The sequence below is a fragment of the Fukomys damarensis genome, unplaced genomic scaffold (assembly GCF_012274545.1).
Source record: "Fukomys damarensis isolate Sample0158 unplaced genomic scaffold, DMR_v1.0_HiC HiC_scaffold_12, whole genome shotgun sequence".
Taxonomy (NCBI): Eukaryota; Metazoa; Chordata; class Mammalia; order Rodentia; family Bathyergidae; genus Fukomys; species Fukomys damarensis.
In genome coordinates this window covers 18,871,389-18,892,162 of record NW_022900924.1, presented here as the reverse complement: position 1 = coordinate 18,892,162, position 20,774 = coordinate 18,871,389, and the positions used below count along the sequence as shown (strand labels likewise).

Below are 20,774 nucleotides of genomic sequence, written 5' to 3'. Positions count from 1 at the left end.
AAAAAAAAAAAAAAAAAAAAAAAAAAAAAAAAAAAAAAAAAAAATGGAAAATGCACATGAAATAAAATTGGCTAAACTTCTTTTCAACTCAGTGTTGGTTTCTTTGCTTTTGTACATATTTTCTTTCAGGCCATCAAGAGTATTACTGATTCAGCATTACTTTAAAAAGAGTACATAAGGCCTTGGTGCTGAGTTTTTACCTGGCTTAATAATTATGTCGAACTAGCTTACTTTTAACTACAGGATGGAACATGTTGTGAAATAAAATTGGCTAAACTTCTTTTCAACTCAGTGTTGGTTTCTTTGCTTTTGTACATATTTTCTTTCAGGCCATCAAGAGTATTACTGATTCAGCATTACTTTAAAAAGAGTACATAAGGCCTTGGTGCTGAGTTTTTACCTGGCTTAATAATTATGTCGAACTAGCTTACTTTTAACTACAGGATGGAACATGTTGCTAAACATGGGCAATTAATTAAATTAGCCTTTCCCTTAAATATTGGTTCTCAGAAATTTCATTGTAGTCTCTAGGATTTTTCTTCCAAGCTGTTAGCAACTATGTGAACACCTTTTTTGATTTTGATATTTGCTTCTTTTTGTTTTGGTACCAGAGATTGAACTCGGGTCCTCGAGCTTGTGAGGCAGGCGGCAGAACCACGGAGCTAAATCCCTGGCCCTGTTTTTGATTCTTGCTTCTGAGCAGGCACTGGCAATTATGTTACAGCTATTACTTGGCTAATAGCACTGGTAAGATGCCAGTAATTACAAGATGCATCTTCAGAGATATTAAAATATGTAAAGAAAATGATATTATGAAACAAATGAACTTTGGTACTTATGAGTGTACCTACAAGCTCCTCGGGTTCACCCAGCCCCCTGCAGCCTCCTTTGGGTGTGGCCTTGGCCATAGACGGTGCTGCTCCTTGCCACAAGGTCAGGGCTTGCAAAAGGCCTTCAGGTTGTTGGTATCAAAACTGTGGAATCCCCAACCAGGATTGTGGGAAGTGTGGGCTTAGTTTTAATAAATTAATGTCTCTAATTTATACATGAGAAGTATAATTAATTGTTCTGTCCATAAGCTTTGGAATTTACTAAAATATTAATTCACAGTGAGCTGGGGGCTCTTGCACATGCCTGTTGTCTCAGCTGCTTGTAGACTGAGAATGGAGGAAGACTTGATCCTAGAAATTCAAGATGAGACTGGGGAGCATAGTGAGTCTCCATTCCCAGAAAAAAAGTAAAAAAAAATCTGCAGTCCTTGTAGGTCTAGAAATGGAACTACACTTAAAGTTATATGACAACTATTCTTTTAGTATATCTCTTATTGAATCTGTGATCTTATTAGAGACTGTGGCCACAGTTTAAATTTGAGGCCCAGCGTTAGCAAACTATAGTAGATCCCTCTTGAGATAAATAAAGCCCAGTATTTCAGGGTCTGGAATTTAGACCAACTCTGACTTTTTTTTTTTTTTTTTTTTTTTTTTTTTTTTGGGTTCTCGTTTTATACAAATGTAGGCATGGCTGGGTTATTTGGAAGTACGAGAACCGTGGAGAAAAACAACTTACATAGTGGCATAAGATGAACCATTAGCAGGCAGCAGATCCACTGAGCCAAATCCCTGGCCTATCTTTCTGACATTTTTATTGAAGCGAGGCCCTGATTTCCAGCTTTAAAAATTAGGGTTAAGTCTTATTTTACTAATTAATAAAGGAGTTTATTTTTATTGAAAATATAACTTTTTTTTGTCTGCCAACTATTTTAAAAAATCAGTATAATGGGCCAGGGATTTATCTCAGTGGTTCTGCCACCTACCTCACAAGTGCAAGGACTTGTTCGATCCCTGATACCTAGAAAAAAAAAAAGAAAAAGAAGAATCAATATAACTCTGTAGTAAGGAACTCCATCTCTTGATACTTTTACCCTGAGTCACATGAAGTAAATTTGGCCAAAAGTTCTCTTGTCCTGCTTCAGTATGTGACTATGAAGTCTTTGTTCACCTCAAAACTTGGTTCTTATTTTGAGTGAGGTTATGCTGGTCAGTACTCTGATACTGTGGCAAAATATGTAAGAAATAGCGGGAGGAAAGGGTTATTTTGGCTTAAGGTTTCAGAGGCTTCAGTCCATGGTCACTGGCCATGTTGCTTCTGGTCTCGTGGTAAATCAGTACGTTGTGGTGGGACCACAAAGCAGAGAAGGTGCTCACCTCATGGAGGCCTGGAGACAAACAGAGAAAGGAGGAGACCAGAGTCTTCGGATCTCCTTCCTAGATGTTGCGGGTGTAGCTTCTTTACTGTAGGACCCTCCTCTTAAAGGTTTCACAGTCTCCCTAGTACTGTGAGCCGAAGACCAAGCCTTTGACACAGGAGCCTTTGGAGGACGTCCAAGACTCAACCCATACCACAGACTACCCAGAATTTTATTCTTTGGAATTAATCATGGGCTGCTAGATAATTTAGGTTTTAGATAATTGCGATTTTTCCCCCCTTGGCACTCATTGTTAGGAGATATGACATTTTTTCCTATCTTTTCAATAGGAAATGACTTTTCAACTTGTAAAGTCTGACAGTCTGCATTTTCAGTTTATTTAAAATCTTTCAAAATTTTTTTATGGTGTTGATCTTGATATCAGTAAATTTTCTCATCATTGATGTTTTTTAAATAACTTTATTTATCTTTAAGTCTAATACTAGTAATGAGATGAAGCTACCATCACTGAAGGATATTTATCATAAAAAACAAAGGGAAAACAAGCATTTACCTGAGAGGAATCTCACCTCTGCTTCCAGCCCAAATCATCCGCCAGAGGTAAAGTTGTCAACATTCTGCTGAGTGCAAATGAAAGGTGCTTCATGCCTCTAACTTTGACTGTAAGCTTTCTTTTCCCTAGGAGAACTAAAGCCTTCTCACTTAAATGCAGCAAAAGAAGTTGGGTACTGAGGGAGGACCTTAAGGTTGTCTGTCTTATTTCTAGGTCCTGACTCTGGATCCGACATTGCACATGAAGCCAAATCAGCAGGTTTCAGGGACTCACCCACATGGCTTTCAGAATGCTCTTGATGACAGAGTATCCTTCTCACCAGACTCTGTTCTGGAACCAAGTATGTCAAGTCACTCTGACATCGACTCCTTTTCACAAGCAAGTAATGTCACCTCTCAGTTATCTGGGTTCCCAAAATATCCGTTAAATGCAAAAGCTTCACCAGTGGACTCGTGGAAGAACCATGCATTCCAAAATGAAAGTAGGACCAGTTCCCCATTTCCTTCAGTGTATACGTTGACTAGCAATGACATCTCGGTCAACACTGTAGATGAAGAAAACACTGTCATGGCAGCTTCATCCTTGGTCAGTCAGTCCCAGCTTCCAGGTACAGCCAACAGTGTCCCAGAATGCATTTCATTGACTTCTCTGGAAGATCCTGTGATATTGTCTAAGTATGTATTTCAGTGAATGGCTTGTACTATTAATAGATTTCCTATTGTGTTTGATTGAATAATAAAAAAGTTTTTGTTAAAACTTATTAATGTATAAAATCTTAAAGACAAGCAGCATTATTTTAAAGACAGCATCTAAGAACTAAGTTATTTGTGTTTTTTTTTTTTTCACTTTATTGTCATTTTCCTTTGTTCTGGTGCTGGAGATTAAAAAAACCTAACACTAGGGCCGGGGATTTAGCTCAGCGGTTCGGTGGCCTGCCTTGCAAGCGCAAGGACCTGAGTTCAATCCCTGGTACCAAAAAAAAAACATAAAAACCCAAGGCTTGGGCTCGGGGTTTAGCTCAGTGGTTCCAGCGCCTGCCTTGCAAGCACAAGGACCCAAATTTGATCCCCAGTTCCAAAAAAAAAACCAAAAAACAAAGGCTGGGCTGGGGATCTAGCTCAGTGGTGTTGTGCCTGCCTCACAGGTACAAGGTCCTCAGTTTGATCCCCAGTAACAACAACAACAACAAAACAAAACAAAAACCTGTAGGGCTTCCTGCATGCTGGGCAGGTGCTCTACCACTAAGCTAAATCCCGAGGCCCCTTGTAAGGTGAAGACAGGGTGCTGACAAAGGCACCTAGGAGACCATAGTGAATGAAAACAGTCTTGCATGTAGAAGCTGCTGGAGCATGCAGAGCGTCGACTCTATTTTCTGGGGATGTGCGATGTAAGCAGCCTGTACTTCGCCTGGAAGAATAACTGTGCTCTTGGTTTCTCTTGTGGGATGGAAAGCAGGGATGTGCTTTCCTGATGATGTTTTTTGCTCTCACCAACAGGATTAGGCAGAATCTGAAGGAAAAGCATGCTCGACACATAGCAGATCTTCGCGCTTATTATGAATCAGAAATAAATAGTTTGAAACAGAAGCTGGAGGCAAAAGAAACTTCTGCAATTGAAGAGTGGAAGAAAACCAATCAAATTCTTATAGATAGGTAAAATGTAACCGATGTTATTATTTCTGCAATTCGAACCTATTACTTCTACATGAGTATAATATATTATGATTAAAAACACCTTGAAAGCATATATTTTAGATTTGAATTTTAGCAGAGAGACATTTGACAAGTTGTGTATGTATGTGTGTATTCGTGCATGTGTGCATGCGTGGTACTGGCAAACTGAACCTAGGGCCTTGTACATGCTAGAAGAGATACTACTTTGCACATGCTACTAAGCTACATTTCCAGCCCCTTTTTGTTTGTTTTTTTTGGTACTGGGGATCGAACTCAGGACCTTACACTTGAGAGGCAGGTGGTGGCACCACTGAGCTAAATCCCTGGCCCATTTCCAGCCCCTTTTGAAAATTTTATTTTGAAAGAGGCTTGCTAAGTTGTTCAGGCTCTTCTTGAGCTTCTGAAACTCCTGCGTGGCTGGCATTGCATAGCATGTGCCACTGTACCTAGGCCTAACCAGTTTTAAAGCTTTGAGCCAATCTTATATAATACGTTAATAACTTACATGAAGTCATGGGCTTCTTCCTATTGGCAGAGTATGGAAGCAGGCAGACTTTGTATAGGTACAACCATTTACGTATAGGTACAATCATTCCCATATCATTTATGGAAAGATTAGTACTATGGAGTCCTGGATGAGGCAGAAGAATTATAAGTTCATGCCTTGCCTGGGCAATTTAGCAACTTAGTGAGACTATCTGTCAAAAAAACCCAAAAAAACAGCTGGGCATGGTGGCACATGCCTGTAATCCCAGTGGAGCCTGAGGAAGGAGAATCCCTGTGAGTTTGAGACCAGCCTGGGCTACATAGTGAGTTCCAGGTCAGTCTCAATTACATAGTTGAGACCCTGCTCAAACCCCACCCCTCAAAAACACCCAAAAAAACAAAACAAAAAAAACTAATAAACAGGGCATGGTGGCGCATGCCTGCAATCCCAGCACTTGGGAGGCTGAGGTGGGAGGATCACTATGAGTTTGAGGCCAGGCTAGGTTCCATGGTGAGTTCAAGGCCAGCCTGAACCATATAGTGAGGTCTTGTCCCAAAAAACCAAAAGGGAAAGAAAAGAGAAAGGTAATGATCACAACAGGTATGGTGGCTTTTTTATGTTAAAGATAGAGTCCTGATAAAGTCACCCAGTGAACAGTAGCTAATTACAACACCCTGCTGTCTAGGAAGTGCTAGTGGGCTTGTCAGTAAGTCCCTGTGGATGGAGCAGTGAACAGGCTTTGAATCAGTTGCTGTGTGGCACCAGTTAATGGTAGTGCAGGCCAGGATGCAGTCAGTGTAACAGTGCCAGGCAGCTGAGCACATTGTTTTTTCTCACCTGCCAAAAGGATTTGATGTGGCTTCCAGGAGAAAGCTGTGTTACACAAGACAGTAGAAGCAAAATAAGAAGTTGTAGAACTTTAGAACTGGAAAGATAATTCTGAACCAAAAACCACTGTTATCAGTGCATATACCTGCTTTGTTTTTTTCCACAAAACTTTGCAAATTGAAAATTCCACCAGTACTGCACATGGGGCCAGGAATGCTTATGCTGCAGCCAGCTGTGATAGCAGATCTTTATGGCTGCACAGCTGTGACTCTGGGGACAGTGATCGCTGGGATAGCAGAACCAGTGTGGTAATAAACATGGTGGAATCCAGTTAGCACACTCACATGTGACTAGTTAAATTATCTTTCTTCCAAGAACAGTCTTCCCAGGCTGAGGGGCACAGCTCAGTGAGGCTCTGGGTTTAATGATCAGCACTGGAAACAAAGCAAGACAGAAAGAACCAGTCCTGTCAGTATTTCATCTGAGCACGCTAGGCTTGGAGTTAGAAGCAGGACCTCCTCGCCTCCTGGCTGAGAACCTGGGGAAGGGCTGAGAGTGGAGCTTAGAGGGAGAGTGTGCTTCCCTCACTGGAGAGCCTCCCAGACACCTCAGCTAAACTGCGGACCCCCGAGGGGCCTTCCGCCACCGGCCAACTGCACTTGGTTTGCTCGTTTCTGAAGCGGGACTGGCAGTGATCCTAATTTAATTTGAAAGATTATGAGGCTAAATATAAAGTGTATAACACAGACCTAGCACATAATGAGTGCTACATAAATAATGCTCTTTTTATTCACAGTACGTCATGAAACATTGTCAAATAATAGCTGAATTCTATGTATTTTGTTATTTTGAGGATCTGTGGTAATTAATTTTACAAAGAAAAAAAAATTTGTTTTGGTACTAGGGATTGAACTCGGGTCCTGGCACTTGCAAGGCAGGCCACCGAACTGCTGAGCTAAATCCCCGGCCCGAAAATTTTTATAAGAATACATTCATGCTAAGATTGATAATAAATCTCCCTAACATAATGTCTAGTATCAATATCAATTTTTTGCATCCTTCCAGCAATCATAATGCATACAAGTAGATTTTTTTTCCCCCGAAAGTAAGTTCAGTATATTTTGTATGGATTTCTCTATCTTGCTTTTTCAAAATTTTAATTTGTCTCTTTTTTTTGAAACAGGATCTTGCTATGTGGTCCAGGCTGGCCTTAAACTTGCAATGATCCTCCTGCCTCAGCTTTCCAAGTGTTAGGATTGCAGACGTGTGCCACCATGCCTGGCCTTTAAAAAAATTTTTTTTTTTGGTACTGGGGATCAAACTCAGGACCTTGTGCTTGCCAGGCAGGCTCGGCACTGTTGAGCTAAGTCTCCAGCCCTAAAAATTTTAATTTTAACCAAAACATTAAGTGTAGAGTTCAGTGGCTTAAATTAAATTCATGTTGTTATGCAGCCATTGCTCCCGCCACGTCCAGAATTATTTTCATTTTGCAAAACTGGAGTTCTCTACTGGTTGAACGGTAGTTCCCTGTTACCCTCTGTCCAGCCCCTGGCAACCACTGTTCTGCTTTCTCTTTCTTTAAACTTAATTGCTAGCGTAAGTAGAGTCATATAGTACTTGTCCTTCTGTAATTGATTCCTCTTTCTTTTTTTTGGTACCAGGGATTGAACTCCTGCTCTTGTGCTTGCGAGGCAGGCAGTGAAACCACTGAGCTAAATCCCTGGCCCTGTCCTCTATAACTGACTCATCTCACCCAACATAATGTGGCAGCCCATATCAGAGTTTCCTTCCTTTTTAAGATTCAGTCCAGTGTGTATATTTTTATCTGTTTATCTGTTGAAGGACATTTGTGTTGCTTCCACCTTTTGCCTATTGTGCAGAGAGCTACTGTGAGATTGATTATTTAAATATCTTTTCATGCTATGCTTTTCACTTAATGTATATTATTACTACTGTTATTATCTTTTTTCTTTTTTTCGATACCAGGGATCAAACTTGGGACCTTGTGCTTGCAAGGCAGGTGGTGGCACCACTGAGCTAAATCCCTAGCCTGATATTATTATTATTAATTATTTCTTTTTTGAGACAGGGTCTCCCTATGTAGTTGAGACTGACCTGGAACTCACTATGTAGCCCAGGCTGGTCTCAAACTCACAGTGATCCTCCTGCCTCAGCCTCTCAAGTGCTGGGATTACAGGTGTGCGCCACCATGCCTGGCTTATTATTATTATTATTATTATTGTTTGATGCTAGTGATTGAACCAGGGCTTCACACATGCTAAGCATATGCTTTGCCACTGAATTACACTCTAAGCCCCATTTAATATTTTTTAGGGATCTTTCATATCGTTATTTTAGCCTGTTACTTTCCCCATATACTAGAATAGCTTACAGTTCTTTGGGGTATATTTCACTAAAATAGCGTCTTGGTTTTAAGTCATTCTGGAGATTAGTTTTAGATATTGGTGGATCAGTTAGATTTATGTAATACTATTGTTTATTAAAATTCTTATTTTGTTGTTTTTTATACTGGGGATTGAACTCGGGACCTTGTGCTTGTGAGGCAGGTGGTGGAACCCCTGAGCTAAATCCCCAGCCCTTTTGTTTTTTTAATGTCATACTTTTAAGAGAAATTATTTTACTTTCTAATTGAAAATGTACTTATGGCTTTTAGATGTAGCCAGTTGGATAGTGCTTTGCTTGAAGCTACTGGTCATGTGAGAACATTAGAAAATAAGAATAACTTTCTGGAAATAGAAGTGGTAAGTACTCCTTTCTTTTTCTGTTTTTTTTTTATCCTAGTGACTTAATGATTTAAAAAAACCATTTTATCAACTGAACTCAAGGAACTCATTTTTTAAAATAAAGTTTACTTTGGGCCAGGGATGTAGCTCAGTTATTCTGCCTCCTGCCTCTTAAATGCAGATCCTGAGTTCAATCCCTGGTACCAAAAAAAAAAATTTTTTTTTAAATTTTATTCCACCCCCAAACCCCCTCCTCTCCCTGTGTACAAAAGCTTTGTTTCTATTTTTTCCTTCTGTTTCCACTTTTTTTCTTGTCCCTTCCTTCCTTTCTCCCTCCCTCCTCCCTTGTTCTCCTTCAAATTTGAATACTTTTGTCCCATTTCCCAACATCCATCTCAGTCCTTATTTCCACTTACAGTTTCTCACAGCAGAGAAACAATTCAGTTTTTATTTATTTATTATTTTTTTGTACCAGGGATTGAACTTGGGTCCTTGCTCTTGCAAGGCAGGCGGCAGAACCACTGAACTAAACCTCTGGCCCACAAGGCAGTATTTAAACATGTGTTTAGGCCAGGGATTTAGCTCAGTGGTGCCGCCGCCTGCCTCGCAAGCGCAAGGTGCCTAGTTTGATCTCCGGTACCAAAAAACAAAGCAAAACAAAACCCCAAAATGTGTCTGATTTATTTCACTTAAGAGTATGGTTCTCACGGTCCATCTATTTAGCTGTAAGTAGTACTCCATTGTATTAAAAAAACATCTTCTTTATCCATTGATCAGTTGATGGGCATTTAGGCTGTTTCCAAGATTTAGTTATTACAAACTGTGCTGCTATAAACATGGCTGAGCACATATCACTGTGGTAGGGTTCTTTTAATTCTTTTGGGAAGATAACAAGAGAAGGAATAGCTGGGTCAAATGGAACATCTCATTTTAGTTCTTTGAGAAATTTCCACACTGATTTCCAGTGGTTGCACCAGTCTGCACTCCCAGCAGTGGTGGACAAGGGTTCCTTTTCCCCACAGTCCCTCCAGCATTTATTTTTTTGTTGACTTCTGTGTGAGGCAGGCGCAGAACCCCTAAGCTGAATCCCCAGATGTTATTGGTTGATTTCTTGATAGCAGACATTCTTTCTGGAGTGAGATGGAATCTCAGCATTTTAATTTACATCTCTTGAATGACCAGTGATGTTGAACACTTTTTCATATATTTATTTGCTGTTTCTAATTCTTTATCTGACAAGTATCTTTATTTCAGATGCCCATTTTTGCAATTGTTCTTTAAATTGGGGGGGGCTGATTTTTTTTTTTTTTAGTTCTTTATATATTCTAGATAACAGTCTTTCTAAATAGCTGGGAAAAATAATTTCCCACTATGTGAGTTTGTCTCTTCACTCTGTTGGTGGTTTCTTTTCTGTGCAAAAGCTTTTTAATAAGATGAGTTCCCAGTTGTTGATTCTTTGTAATATTTCCTGTGCTGTCTGGGTTTTGTTCAAGAAGTCTTTGCCTACTCCTATGCATGTTATAACATTGTCTTCTTAAGGATCTTACCGAGTAGCTTTGTATTTTCTTTAATGCTGGCTTCATGTGGTACTGTATGCTTTTATCCTTTCAAAGATTTTGTTTGCTTTTTAATATAATTTGAATATCGTAAAACTCATCCTTTCAAAGTATATAATTCAATATTTAGTAAATTGAGTATGTAACCATCTTTACTATCAGTTATTAGGACATTTTCCTCAATCAGAAAGGAATTCCAGGGCTGGAGATTTAGCTCAGTAGTGTGGCTGCCTGCCTGTCAAGTGCAAGGTCCTGAGTTTGATCCCTGCTACCCAAAAAAAAGGAATTCCAACTAAGTGTGGTTGCACACACCTGTAATCCTAGCTACTAGAGAGGCTGAGTCAGGAGGATTGCAACTTCAACTCTAGCCTAGTGAGGCCCTGTCTCAAAATAAAGTGGTTTTGTTTTTTTTTTGTACCGGGGATCGAACTCAGGACCTTGAACTTGCCAGGCAGGTGTGGCACCACTGAGCTAAATCCCCAGCCCTTGAAATAAAATTTTTAAAAGAGCTGAGGATGTGCCACAGCTTTCCCTTGGGTTCAGTTCCCAGTATAGAGGATGGGGTTTAAAACTCCATATTCATTTGCCATCACCCAAGGCATTCCTGTCCCCAACCCCTACAAACACAGCTTCTCTGTTTCTTTCTTTCTTTCTTTCTTTTTTTTTTGGTTTTTTGAGACAAGGTCTTACTGTGTAGTCCAGGCTGGCCTTGAACTCAAGATAATCTTCCTGCCTGGCTTCTCTTTCTATTTCTGTGGATTTCTCTGTTCAGGATATTGATGTAAATAAAATCATGAGCCATGTTGGTCTTTTATGTCTGGACTCTTTTACTTCTGTTTTTAACTTTATCAGCAACTATCAGTGCGTCAGCCTTTTAATGGTCAGTATTTTGTTATGTGGATATCATATTTTGTTTATTCATCAGGTGGGGGGTGTTCAGATTGTTTCCACCCTTTGGCTATTAAGAATATTTCCTTAACTGGGCATGGTGGCTCACGACTGTAATCCCAGCACTCGGGAGGTTGAGGCAGGAGGATCTCTGTGAATTCAAGACCAACCTAGGCTACATAGTGAGTTCCAGTTCAGTCTCAACTACATAGTGGGACCTTGTCTCAAAAAAAAAGAATATTTCCTTAGATATGTACTTTCTTTTTGTGCTAGGAATTGAAGACTGAATCCAGGGCTTTGAGCATGCTGAGTATATGCTCTACCACCTAGCCACCTTCTCTCTGTACAAGGGTGGTGGTTTTTTTGGAGAACAGGAAAATTTACTAATTTACTGGGGAATCAGAATGCCCAATTAGAGTAGCTCAGGAGAGACAAGACGGGTCCTGAATGGGGTGTCCTCTGTACAAGATTTTATGTGTAGGGCTGGAGATTCTTCTCAGTGGTTCCACTGCCTGCTTTGCAAATGCTAGGACCCGAGTTTGATCACTTGTACAGAAAAAAAAAAAAAAAAAAAGATTTTATGTGTACATGTTTTCAGTTTCCTTGAGTAGATAATTAGGAGTGCTTTTTTTTTTTTCCTTTGGTACCTGGGATCAAACTTATATCCTTGCGCTTGAACCACTGAGCTAAATCCCTGGCCCAAATGCATTAACTTTTACTTTTATTTCATTTCCCTAGGTATTACCAAGTTTTATTCTTTTATATGTAACCTTGTAAATAAAATGTTGGTTAAAAATGCATGTTTTGTTCTGTACATTGTTTCTGTCTTTGATGCTTTTTAAAGTTATTTTTGTCTCCTCCTAAACTGTAAACTTCATGAAGTTAGGAGTTACTAACTTTGTTGTTAACTTAACATTTTTTTTTTTGATTGTTTTTTTGAGATGGGGTCTTGCTGTGTTTTCCAGCTTTGTCTCAAACTTCTGTGCTTGAGTGATCCTCCTGCCTCAGCCTCTCAAGTAGCTGAGACTACTGGCATGCCACCTTGCCCAGCTTCAATCTTAAATTGATAGCACCCTAGTGCCTTGCACATTGTGGCTATTCTAGAAATAATTACTGAATAAACTTTAACATATCAGATGCATTTTGAATTTTCTGTTTTTCTAGTGAGAGAATCGGTAAGTATTGCCTCCCCTCCGCATATTAATCTTGGCTAACAGACTTTCAGAATAATTTATCTTATAGCAGTGCTTGTTTTTCCTCATAAGGTGATTCATAGGCACTATTAGCTTAATGAGTCCTAGAATCATAAGGCCGATGACGCTAGTTTTCTCTACCTTAGCATAATTTCAAGGAGTTGTTCTAGTAGAGTAATTCTTTCTAGATTCTAGATCTCAGGATAAATCAAAGTATTAAGTATATTTATTTCAATTTGTATGCTTTCTTTTAGAAATATATTGCCCATAATATTATTGTGTTGTCTATTTTTTAATAAAAATACATTATCTTGGGCCAGGGATTTAGCTTGGTGGTTCCACTGCCTGCCTTGCAAGCGCAAGGTGCTGAGTTAAGTTCTTAGTGCTGAAATAAATAAATAAAATGCCTTGTCTTCATCTTTATTTTGTAGAATGATTTGAGAGAACACTTCAGTGCAGCCAGTAGTACCTCCAAAATTTTGCAGGAACGAATTGAGGAAATGAGAACAAGCAATAAAGAAAAAGACAATACCATCATTCGACTAAAATCTAGACTGCAGGATTTAGAAGAAGCATTTGAGAATGCATACAAACTCTCAGTTGATAAAGAAGCTAGGTTAAAACAAGAAAGCAAAATGTTTCAAGATGTAAGTAACAAATAGTAGGAACTCTGACTGTGTGCTCTTGCAATTTGTGGTGATTACTTCCGAGTGCGGGATGGAGGTGGTTGGGGCTTAGCCTGCAGCAGGAAGTCAGAACTTCAGAAGGCAGGCCTTGCTCTGTCCTTTTCTGTCTCTAGCAGATCACTTTCTGAGCTATTGTGCTCCCTGTGTGCCTGGCAGGGTAAAATGCTGTGAGCCAGGTTTAGAGCAGGTTTGATTGAATTTTTACTTTGATTTATTTTCACTTAAAAATTGGATGCATAGGGCTGGGGATTTATCTCAGTGGTTCCACTGCCTGCCTTGTAAGCACAAGGTCCTGAGTACGAAAAAACAAAACAAAAACAAAAACAAAAAAGCTAAAAATTGGATGCATAATAACATTAATACTAAATAAGGTTGCAGGTTGTGTATCCCTTTTTATGTATTTATTTATTTATATACTTAAATTTTGAGACAGGGTCTTGCTGAATTGCTCAGACTTGCCTTAATCTTGGAATTCCCCTGCCTCTGCTTCCCAGGGTTCTGGGATTATAGGCCTATCACTGCACCTGGCTACTGTTAATGTTTCATAGGTTCTTAAACTGTGTATGAAGTTCATCATGTTGGCACCTGTTTTTTTCCTGTGAACATTTCTGAGATATGCTGTATTGCTACTTTTATCTTTCATTTATTGGTTTCATTTAAGTGTATTTGAAATATTTCAAATATATAAAAAATATGAACGATAATATAGCAATATATATGGAGCTACCATGGGCATCTTAAAAAATAAATATTACAACTGTGGTTGAAGTTTCTCATGTACCCTTTTCTGATTACCTCTGCCTTCGTGGGAGTAACTGACCTAAATTATGTGAATATAATTCCTTTATCTGTCTGTGATCATGACTGTATGTATCTGTAACCAAAGTTACTTCTTTAGCATGTCTTAAAACTTTTTGTAAATGCTATTGTGCTGCATTGAATATTCTGCATCTTTTGTTTTTGTTTTGTTTTGTTTTGTTTTTTTTCTTTGAGACAGGGTAGTCCAGGCTGACCTTGAACTCTCAGTCCTCCCGGCTCATTATCCAGAATGCTGAGTGTCTTAGTCATTTTCTTGTTACTAATACCTGACATTCACATTTTATTTATTTATTTTGGTTTCGGAGATCGAACTTGAGGCACCCCTGAACTAAATTCCTGGCAACACATTTTAAAGGAGAGCTTTATTTTGGCTGACATTTTCATAGTCCGCTGGCCCCAAGGTTGGGCAACATGGCAGAAGGGCACAGCAGAGGAAATGTTAATCACATCATGACCACCAGGAAGCAGAGAGTGATGGAAGCAGCCAAGGAGAGAGATACACTCTTCCATGACCCAGTGACCTGACTAACTAGGCCCTACCTGCTAATAGCAGCCAGAGTGTCCCTACGATCCAGTCACCTTTCAGAAGCCCACTAGACACATGAGGCTTACAGGGGACATTCCAAATCCAAAGCACAACATTGTGCCCCTGGCCCCAGAAGACTCGTGTGTCTCTTGATGTAAAATGCATTTAGTTCATCTCTATGAGACCAAAGTTTAACAGTTTCAGCATTGCTGAAAAAGTCCAAAGTCTTCTTTTCTGAAAGCCAAGACAAACTTTTAGGTGTGAATCCTTATAAAAATCAAAAAGAAAGTTAAAGGGCTGGGGATTTGGCTCAGTGGTTCCCTTGCCTGCCTCACAAGCACAAGGTCCCGAGTTTGGTCCCCATTCCTCCCCTCCAAAAACAGAAAGTTAAACACTGCCAATATAAAATGGCACAAAATAAACTTTCCCATTTTGTTTTTATTTAAAAAAATTTTTTTCCCATTAAGCTTATTGTTACATTTAAAGCAAACAATGCAGTCACATTTGTCATTGGGATCTTGTACCTTTACACGATAAGTCTTTCTTATTTTTCCCCATCCCCCTTCTCTCCCTTCACCCCCCTCACCTTTCCCTATTTACAAAGACTTTGTTTCCATTTTTTCCTATTTTCATTTTTCTTTTTCCTTATTTCCTTTCCCCTCCCCTTCCCACTTTCCCTTTAGCCATTTTCTTCCTATTTCACACTATCAATTATAGCATTTGAACCTTATTTACACTTTTAGTTTTTCATACCAGAGAAACTATTCAAACTTTCCCATTTTAAAAGCAAAGAGCATTTGACTTATTTACACTTTTAGTTTTTCATACCAGAGAAACTATTCAAACTTTCCCATTTTAAAAGCAACAGGAAGGTAGAAAAAAATTGGACTAAAGCAGTACCAAAACTCATCAGGGCAGGCATTAAATCCCATAGTTCCTTGCCCAACACTGAGGACATGCTGTGGCAAGATGTGCTCCCCACATGGTGTAGGTAGCCCTCCCCTGCAGCACTGCCAGATGCAGCTCTCATGGCTTTTCTCTTGGGCTTGCTCTGCTCACTCCCTGGGCCTTTTTCAGCAAATGTTTCACATTCTCGATTTCTCTGTTTTCCTGGGGTCTTCACTGTGCTTTTGGCTTCATTCTCACAGCTTCACACAGTGCCCTCTCAGGTGCACACTGCCTGTCCTCCCAGGCCTCCTTTTGAAATCTGGGGGAATCTCCATGACTCCACAACTCTTGCATTGTGCACACCTGTGAAACTAGCACCATGTGGTTGACTGCAGTGTCTGTTGCCCACTCAAGCACTGGCTGGGCCCCCTTGGATCACGGTGGCAGAAGCTTCTGAGTGCCTGGATGGCTGAGCTTGAGGGATACTCTTTTTCTATCTGGCCCTGAATGAGCTAGGTTCCATGGGGCTCTTTTCTCAAAGCAAGGTCTTCCACTGTTACATCTCGTAGCCTGTGAAAATGGAGGTCTTGCTGATTTCTGAGGTGTCCTTAAGACATCTTTTCTAGTGTCTTGATGTAAAGGGCTTGGCTTCTTCTTCATGTTCATCTTTTTAGCAACCAAGCTCCTGGCCAAAACTTACAGGCACTTATTTACTGGCAGAACTAAAAACTAAAAATCTCTGTGCTATGCTGTTTGCTCCTGATTCTCATTGTAAAGCTAGCTAAAAGCACCTAACAGCCATGCTACCGCCTGAATGATGGGTTGTCCTGTAAGTTCCTCTGCCAAATTTATTAGTCTGCCCCCTAATCTCGGTCTCCTGCGAAGTCTCATGACGTGAACCAATTTTAGACAATTTTTGGAGGGAGTATTTTTGAGATAGGGTCTCACTGTATAGTTCAAGCTGGCCTTGAACTCATGGTTGTCCTCCTGTCTCAGCCTCCTAAGTGCTGCGAGTACAGGCATGTGCCACCATGCCTAGCTAGACAAATTTTCGACCAGTGCATAGCACATGGTCTCTGGTCCAACTGCCAGTGGAGTCCTTATATCCAACTGAAACCTTGTGAGCTTGGTCTTATCTGTATTTCTGGTCTTTTGAGCTCTGACTGGAATCTCCTGTCAAGCTCAGTTTATAACATTTTAGAGCTTTTCTACCTGGCCAAATATTAAGGACAGACATCAGCCATGTCTTCTAAAGACGTTTGATGCCTTGAAGTCATACAGCATTACCATGCCACATTCTGTATTTTATTTTATTTTGGTACTGGGTATTGAACTCAGGTCTTTGCGGTTGTGAGGCAGGCTGCAGAACCACTGAGCTAAATCCTTGGCCCTATTTTATTTTATTTATTTTGATTTTTTGAGATGGGGTCTCACTATGTAGTTGAGACTGACCTGGAACTCACTATGTAGCCCAGGCTGGTCACAAACTCAGAGCAATCCTCCTGCCTCAGCCTCCCAAGGGCTGGGATAACAGGTGTGTGCCACCATACCCAGCACATTCTGTTTTTTAGAGAGTCTCAAAGTTCTGCACAGGGTTTAGGGGAGGGGAAATCTTTATCACCCCTTGATGGGACATAGCAAGATTCTGCAATGGCTTGTGGGCTAGAAATAGTGCCGTGGAGGTTGTTAGGGAACAGTCTCATGTGAATGAATCTCTCAGAGCCTGATGTCCGAGACATCAGATATGAGCATTGTCCTCTATACTACATATTGCTAAACTGTTCTCTGAGGTGGTTGTGCAGTTTATTTTCCCTGTCAGTAGGGTATGAGACATCATAGTTTTCTGGATTATTTCCAGTGCTTGGTATAGTCAGACCTTTTAACTTCTCAATGTGATTAATATAAAATAGTTATAGGTATTGTATTTATCTGTTCTTGGTGTGTACTTTGTGATTTTTTGTTTTATTTTGCTTTTGGTACTAGAGATTGATCCAAGGGCCTTCTCGCTAAGCTAGATCCCCAACCCTTATTGCATTTTCTTATTTTGAGGCAGGGTCTTAGTAAGCTGCTGAGTTGCCCAGGCTGGGCTCGGACTTCTGAACCTTTTGCCTCAGCCTCTCAGAAAGCTGTGATTACGTACTTGCACCATCAATTTGTGGTACTTTTATGGAGGTTCACTTCTTTTTTTGCAGTGCTGATGCTAAGGATCAAACCCAGAGTTCTATGCATGCTAAGCAAGTGCTTTACCACCCTCAGTCCTCCCCTTCCCCCACTTTTGTTCTTTTAAAGGTGTGCACTCTGGGAGTGGTGGCACACACCTGTGATCCCAGCATTCAGGAGGATCGCGACAAGTTTGAGGCCAGCATGAAATACAAAGTGAGATGCTGTCTCAAAAAAAAAAAGTAATTTTTCCTGGCTGGGCATGTAAGTACATGACTTTCCTGCCTCAGCCTCCCATAGTGCTGGGATTACAGGCTGGGCCACCACACCAGGCTAATAATATTGCTTATTTCTTTTGAATAGGATCTTCTTCCTCTTCTTATGGAAAATTTCCAGCATCTTATTTATCCTTGGTGTTCTGAAATTTCGCAGCAGTATGCTCTGACTAGGGGCACAGATTCTTCCACTGCATACCTTACTGTCCCACAGTTCTGCAGAATCTGTTAATGTCACTTCCTGATTAATTTCCTATCTTTTATTTTCTCTGTACTTTCTGGAACTTTTTGCCAACAGATGTATTTCAACAGATGGGTTGATTCTCTAAGACTTTTAGTTTTCATTTTGGCCTGTTCTTTCTTTTGGTCTTAATATTACATTTATTTGTTTCACTTTTAGTCATTTTTTTCCCCTCAGTACTCAGGACCTTGCACTTGTCAGGCAGGTGCAGTGCCACTAAGCTACATCCCTGGCCCTCATTTTTAGTTTCTAAGCCCTTTTTCCTGATTCCTCATTTTTCACGGTTTTCTGTTCTTGTCTTATGAATGTGAGGTATTAATTATGATTCTCTTCAGTGGTTTCTCTAGTGTTTTGTTTTTTGATACAGAATCTCACTCTGTAGCCCAGGCTGGCCTTGAACTCATTCATGGTGATCCTCTTGCCTCAGCTTCCAGAGTGCTGGGATCACAGGCATGCGCCACCACGCCAGGCCGATTTCTCTAGTGTTAATCCATTGTTTCTGTGAGTTAACCTTTGATTTAAATGTCTGTTTTATACTGACTTCTATTTCTCATCTGTTTGTTCTTCACACTGTGCTCAAGGAACTTCAGCCAGCTGCCCAGGGTCAGGCCTGTGCTTCACCCTGTCCACCTCTCAATGTGGGCTTCAGGTCATGAGCGCCTCCCTTTGTCCACAGTCCTCAGTGCAGGCCCTTGGTGTGGCAACCCCTCTACCCTGCCCAGGTGCTTTGGTCTTTGCCTTGTTTTGAAACAGGGTCTTATTAAGTCTGTTACTTAGCCTGGCCTGAATTGATGATCCTCCTGCTTGAGTCTCCCAGACTTCTGGGGTCACAGTTTTGTGCTCCTGGCTCTGTTTACTTTCAAAATGGTCTTTTATTAAAATATCTTACCTTTTATGGTCACCACTTTTGTTTTCTCTTTGATTTCTTCATTGTTAATTTACTGGGATTTCAGATAAAGAGGAGAAAATTGTGTGGTGTATCTGTCTTTAACTGGAGGTCTCAATATATGTATTTTAAAAGTAAATTAATTATAATTAATTGGTTCTATTATAGTATTATGTATCACATGATATGACATAGTAGATATTATATAGTATGTTGCATTGTACTTTTATTCTATAGAGCTAGCTTAGCAAAACATCATATGTAACAATTCAAGCTAGGCATGGTAGAACACAGCTGTGATCCTGGCTGAGGCAGGAGGATCACTGTGGGTTCGAGGCCAGCCTGAACTTTAGTGAGACCCTATCTTAGAAAAAATAGGAAGTAACATGTAACAATTCAACAAAGGACAGTGCAAATAAATTTTAGTCAGATAAACTACTTCAAGGGAATTGAATATTATTTTTACTCTTGAGGTAATTTTAAACTTAAAAATTTGCAAGAATAATGCCAGGTGAGGTGGTACATGCCTATAATCCTAGTACTTGGTAGGCTGAATCAGGGGGATTGCTGAGAGCTCTGAGGTCAGACTGGGATACAAAGTGAGTTCAAGGCCAGCCTGTACTACATGGGGAGACCCTGACTCACAAAAAAAGGAAGAAGGAAAGAAAGAAAGAAAAAGAAAGGAAGGAGGGAAGGAAGGCATGAAGAAATTTGCAAGAATAATATCAGGAATCATACACCATTTACCCACATCATCAGTAATATGTTAATCTTTCTTTTGCATGACCAGTTTTGAACGGTGTGAGCTGTTAGTTTTTAGACTGTCCCTTGGCTGTCATAATGTTTAATTGTGTGATACAATTGTTTTTCTTCGTAGCTGTTAGGAGAGTATGACTCCCTGGGAAAGGAACACAGACAAGTAAAGGTAAGGGACCATGGTCCTTGTCCTGGATTTCATGTAGCGACAGAAGCCCTGGATGGGCCTTAAAAGACCAGAGCCTTTCTTCTCCTCCTCCACCCCTCACTCTGTAAAGGAGTCCACATGTTCATCCTCTTGTTGTTATCCCTGTTTTCAAATATCTGCCGTATTTGATGCACAAGTTAGATAGCTAATTCATTTAATAAGCACTTTGGAATGGTTATTGCATTTAAGATGGATTGAGGTTAAATTGTTCAAGAGCATAAGGACTCACACAGATGCAATTAATTAATACTGCTTCAATATAAATTTTTTATTTGCAAAGCCTTAGATTTTTTTATTTTTATTTTTTAGTACCAAGGATCGAACTCGGGCCCTTGCACTTGCGAGGCAGGGCCTTAGGTTTTTTGTGGGAATGTATGAGCTTATTTCTCACTAGACTGTTTGGAGACTACATATTTGCACTGATGCAACCTTGTAATAACGCTGCAGGCAGGTGGGCCCCGTGCGTGTCATTTGGCTGGCATGCAGGCTTCGTGGCTGCTCAGCCAGACAGCAAGGGCTCTGGATTCAGGAACGAATCACATTGTTGGCAAAGGTATTATTTCTCCTTTCCTTCTGTGAATCTGTTAATCAAATGTGTGGTCAGAACTGTTTCCAACTAAGCAAAGCATAATGCGCTACAGTATCTTGCAGGGGACTTAAACAGGGTGACATGTGCAGGCCTGTGTCTTGCCCTCTTGTTTTTCCTGTTACTTGTCCCGGTGCTGGTTGATCCCATGCTTGCTGAGTATCTGTTTAATTTGTAGCCAGCTGGTTTGGCTTTAGAGTGGTACTGTGTTATGCATTTTTTTTTTTTGGTACCGTGATTGAACTCAGGACTTTGCGCTTGTGAGGCAGGTGCGGTGCCACTGAGCTAAATCCCCAGCCCGTGTGATGCATTTTGAATTAAAAGAATAGATAGAAATGTGTATCTTGAGTTATCTGAATTTTCTCTTTGTTTTCATAGGATGCATTAAATACAGCTGAGAACAAATTGCTTGATGCACATACTCAGATTTCTGACTTGAAAAGGTAAAGTTGTCTTACTAATAAGGAAATATCTCATTTTTTAACAGAGTCTGTATTGAGGGAAATAAGAAAATTTTTCTTCAGGATTTTAAGCATGAGAAGCCCATGCCGCCTGCCATGCAAACTCAAGGTCCTGGGTTCCATCCCTGTACCAAAAAAAAAAAAAAAAAAAAAA

The 20,774-nt window shown here is 40.1% G+C and overlaps 1 protein-coding gene across 10 annotated transcripts in view; it reads left to right on the top strand.

Annotated features, from left to right (window-relative positions):
- Mphosph9 (M-phase phosphoprotein 9) overlaps window positions 1-20,774 on the top strand; it is a 58,598-nt gene that overhangs the window by 20,671 nt on the left and 17,153 nt on the right. For 7 of the 10 annotated variants that reach the window (XM_010604332.3, XM_010604330.3, XM_010604329.2 and 4 more), the window contains exons 8-14: window positions 2,681-2,806; window positions 2,973-3,433; window positions 4,256-4,411; window positions 8,422-8,509; window positions 12,560-12,775; window positions 19,487-19,534; window positions 20,538-20,602. In XM_010604332.3, the coding sequence (XP_010602634.1) occupies window positions 2,681-2,806; window positions 2,973-3,433; window positions 4,256-4,411; window positions 8,422-8,509; window positions 12,560-12,775; window positions 19,487-19,534; window positions 20,538-20,602 (1,160 nt within the window). The remainder of the gene's footprint in view (window positions 1-2,680; window positions 2,807-2,972; window positions 3,434-4,255; window positions 4,412-8,421; window positions 8,510-12,559; window positions 12,776-19,486; window positions 19,535-20,537; window positions 20,603-20,774) is intronic. The other 3 variants (XM_010604328.2, XM_010604327.2, XM_033762464.1) reach the window with 2 other exon arrangements.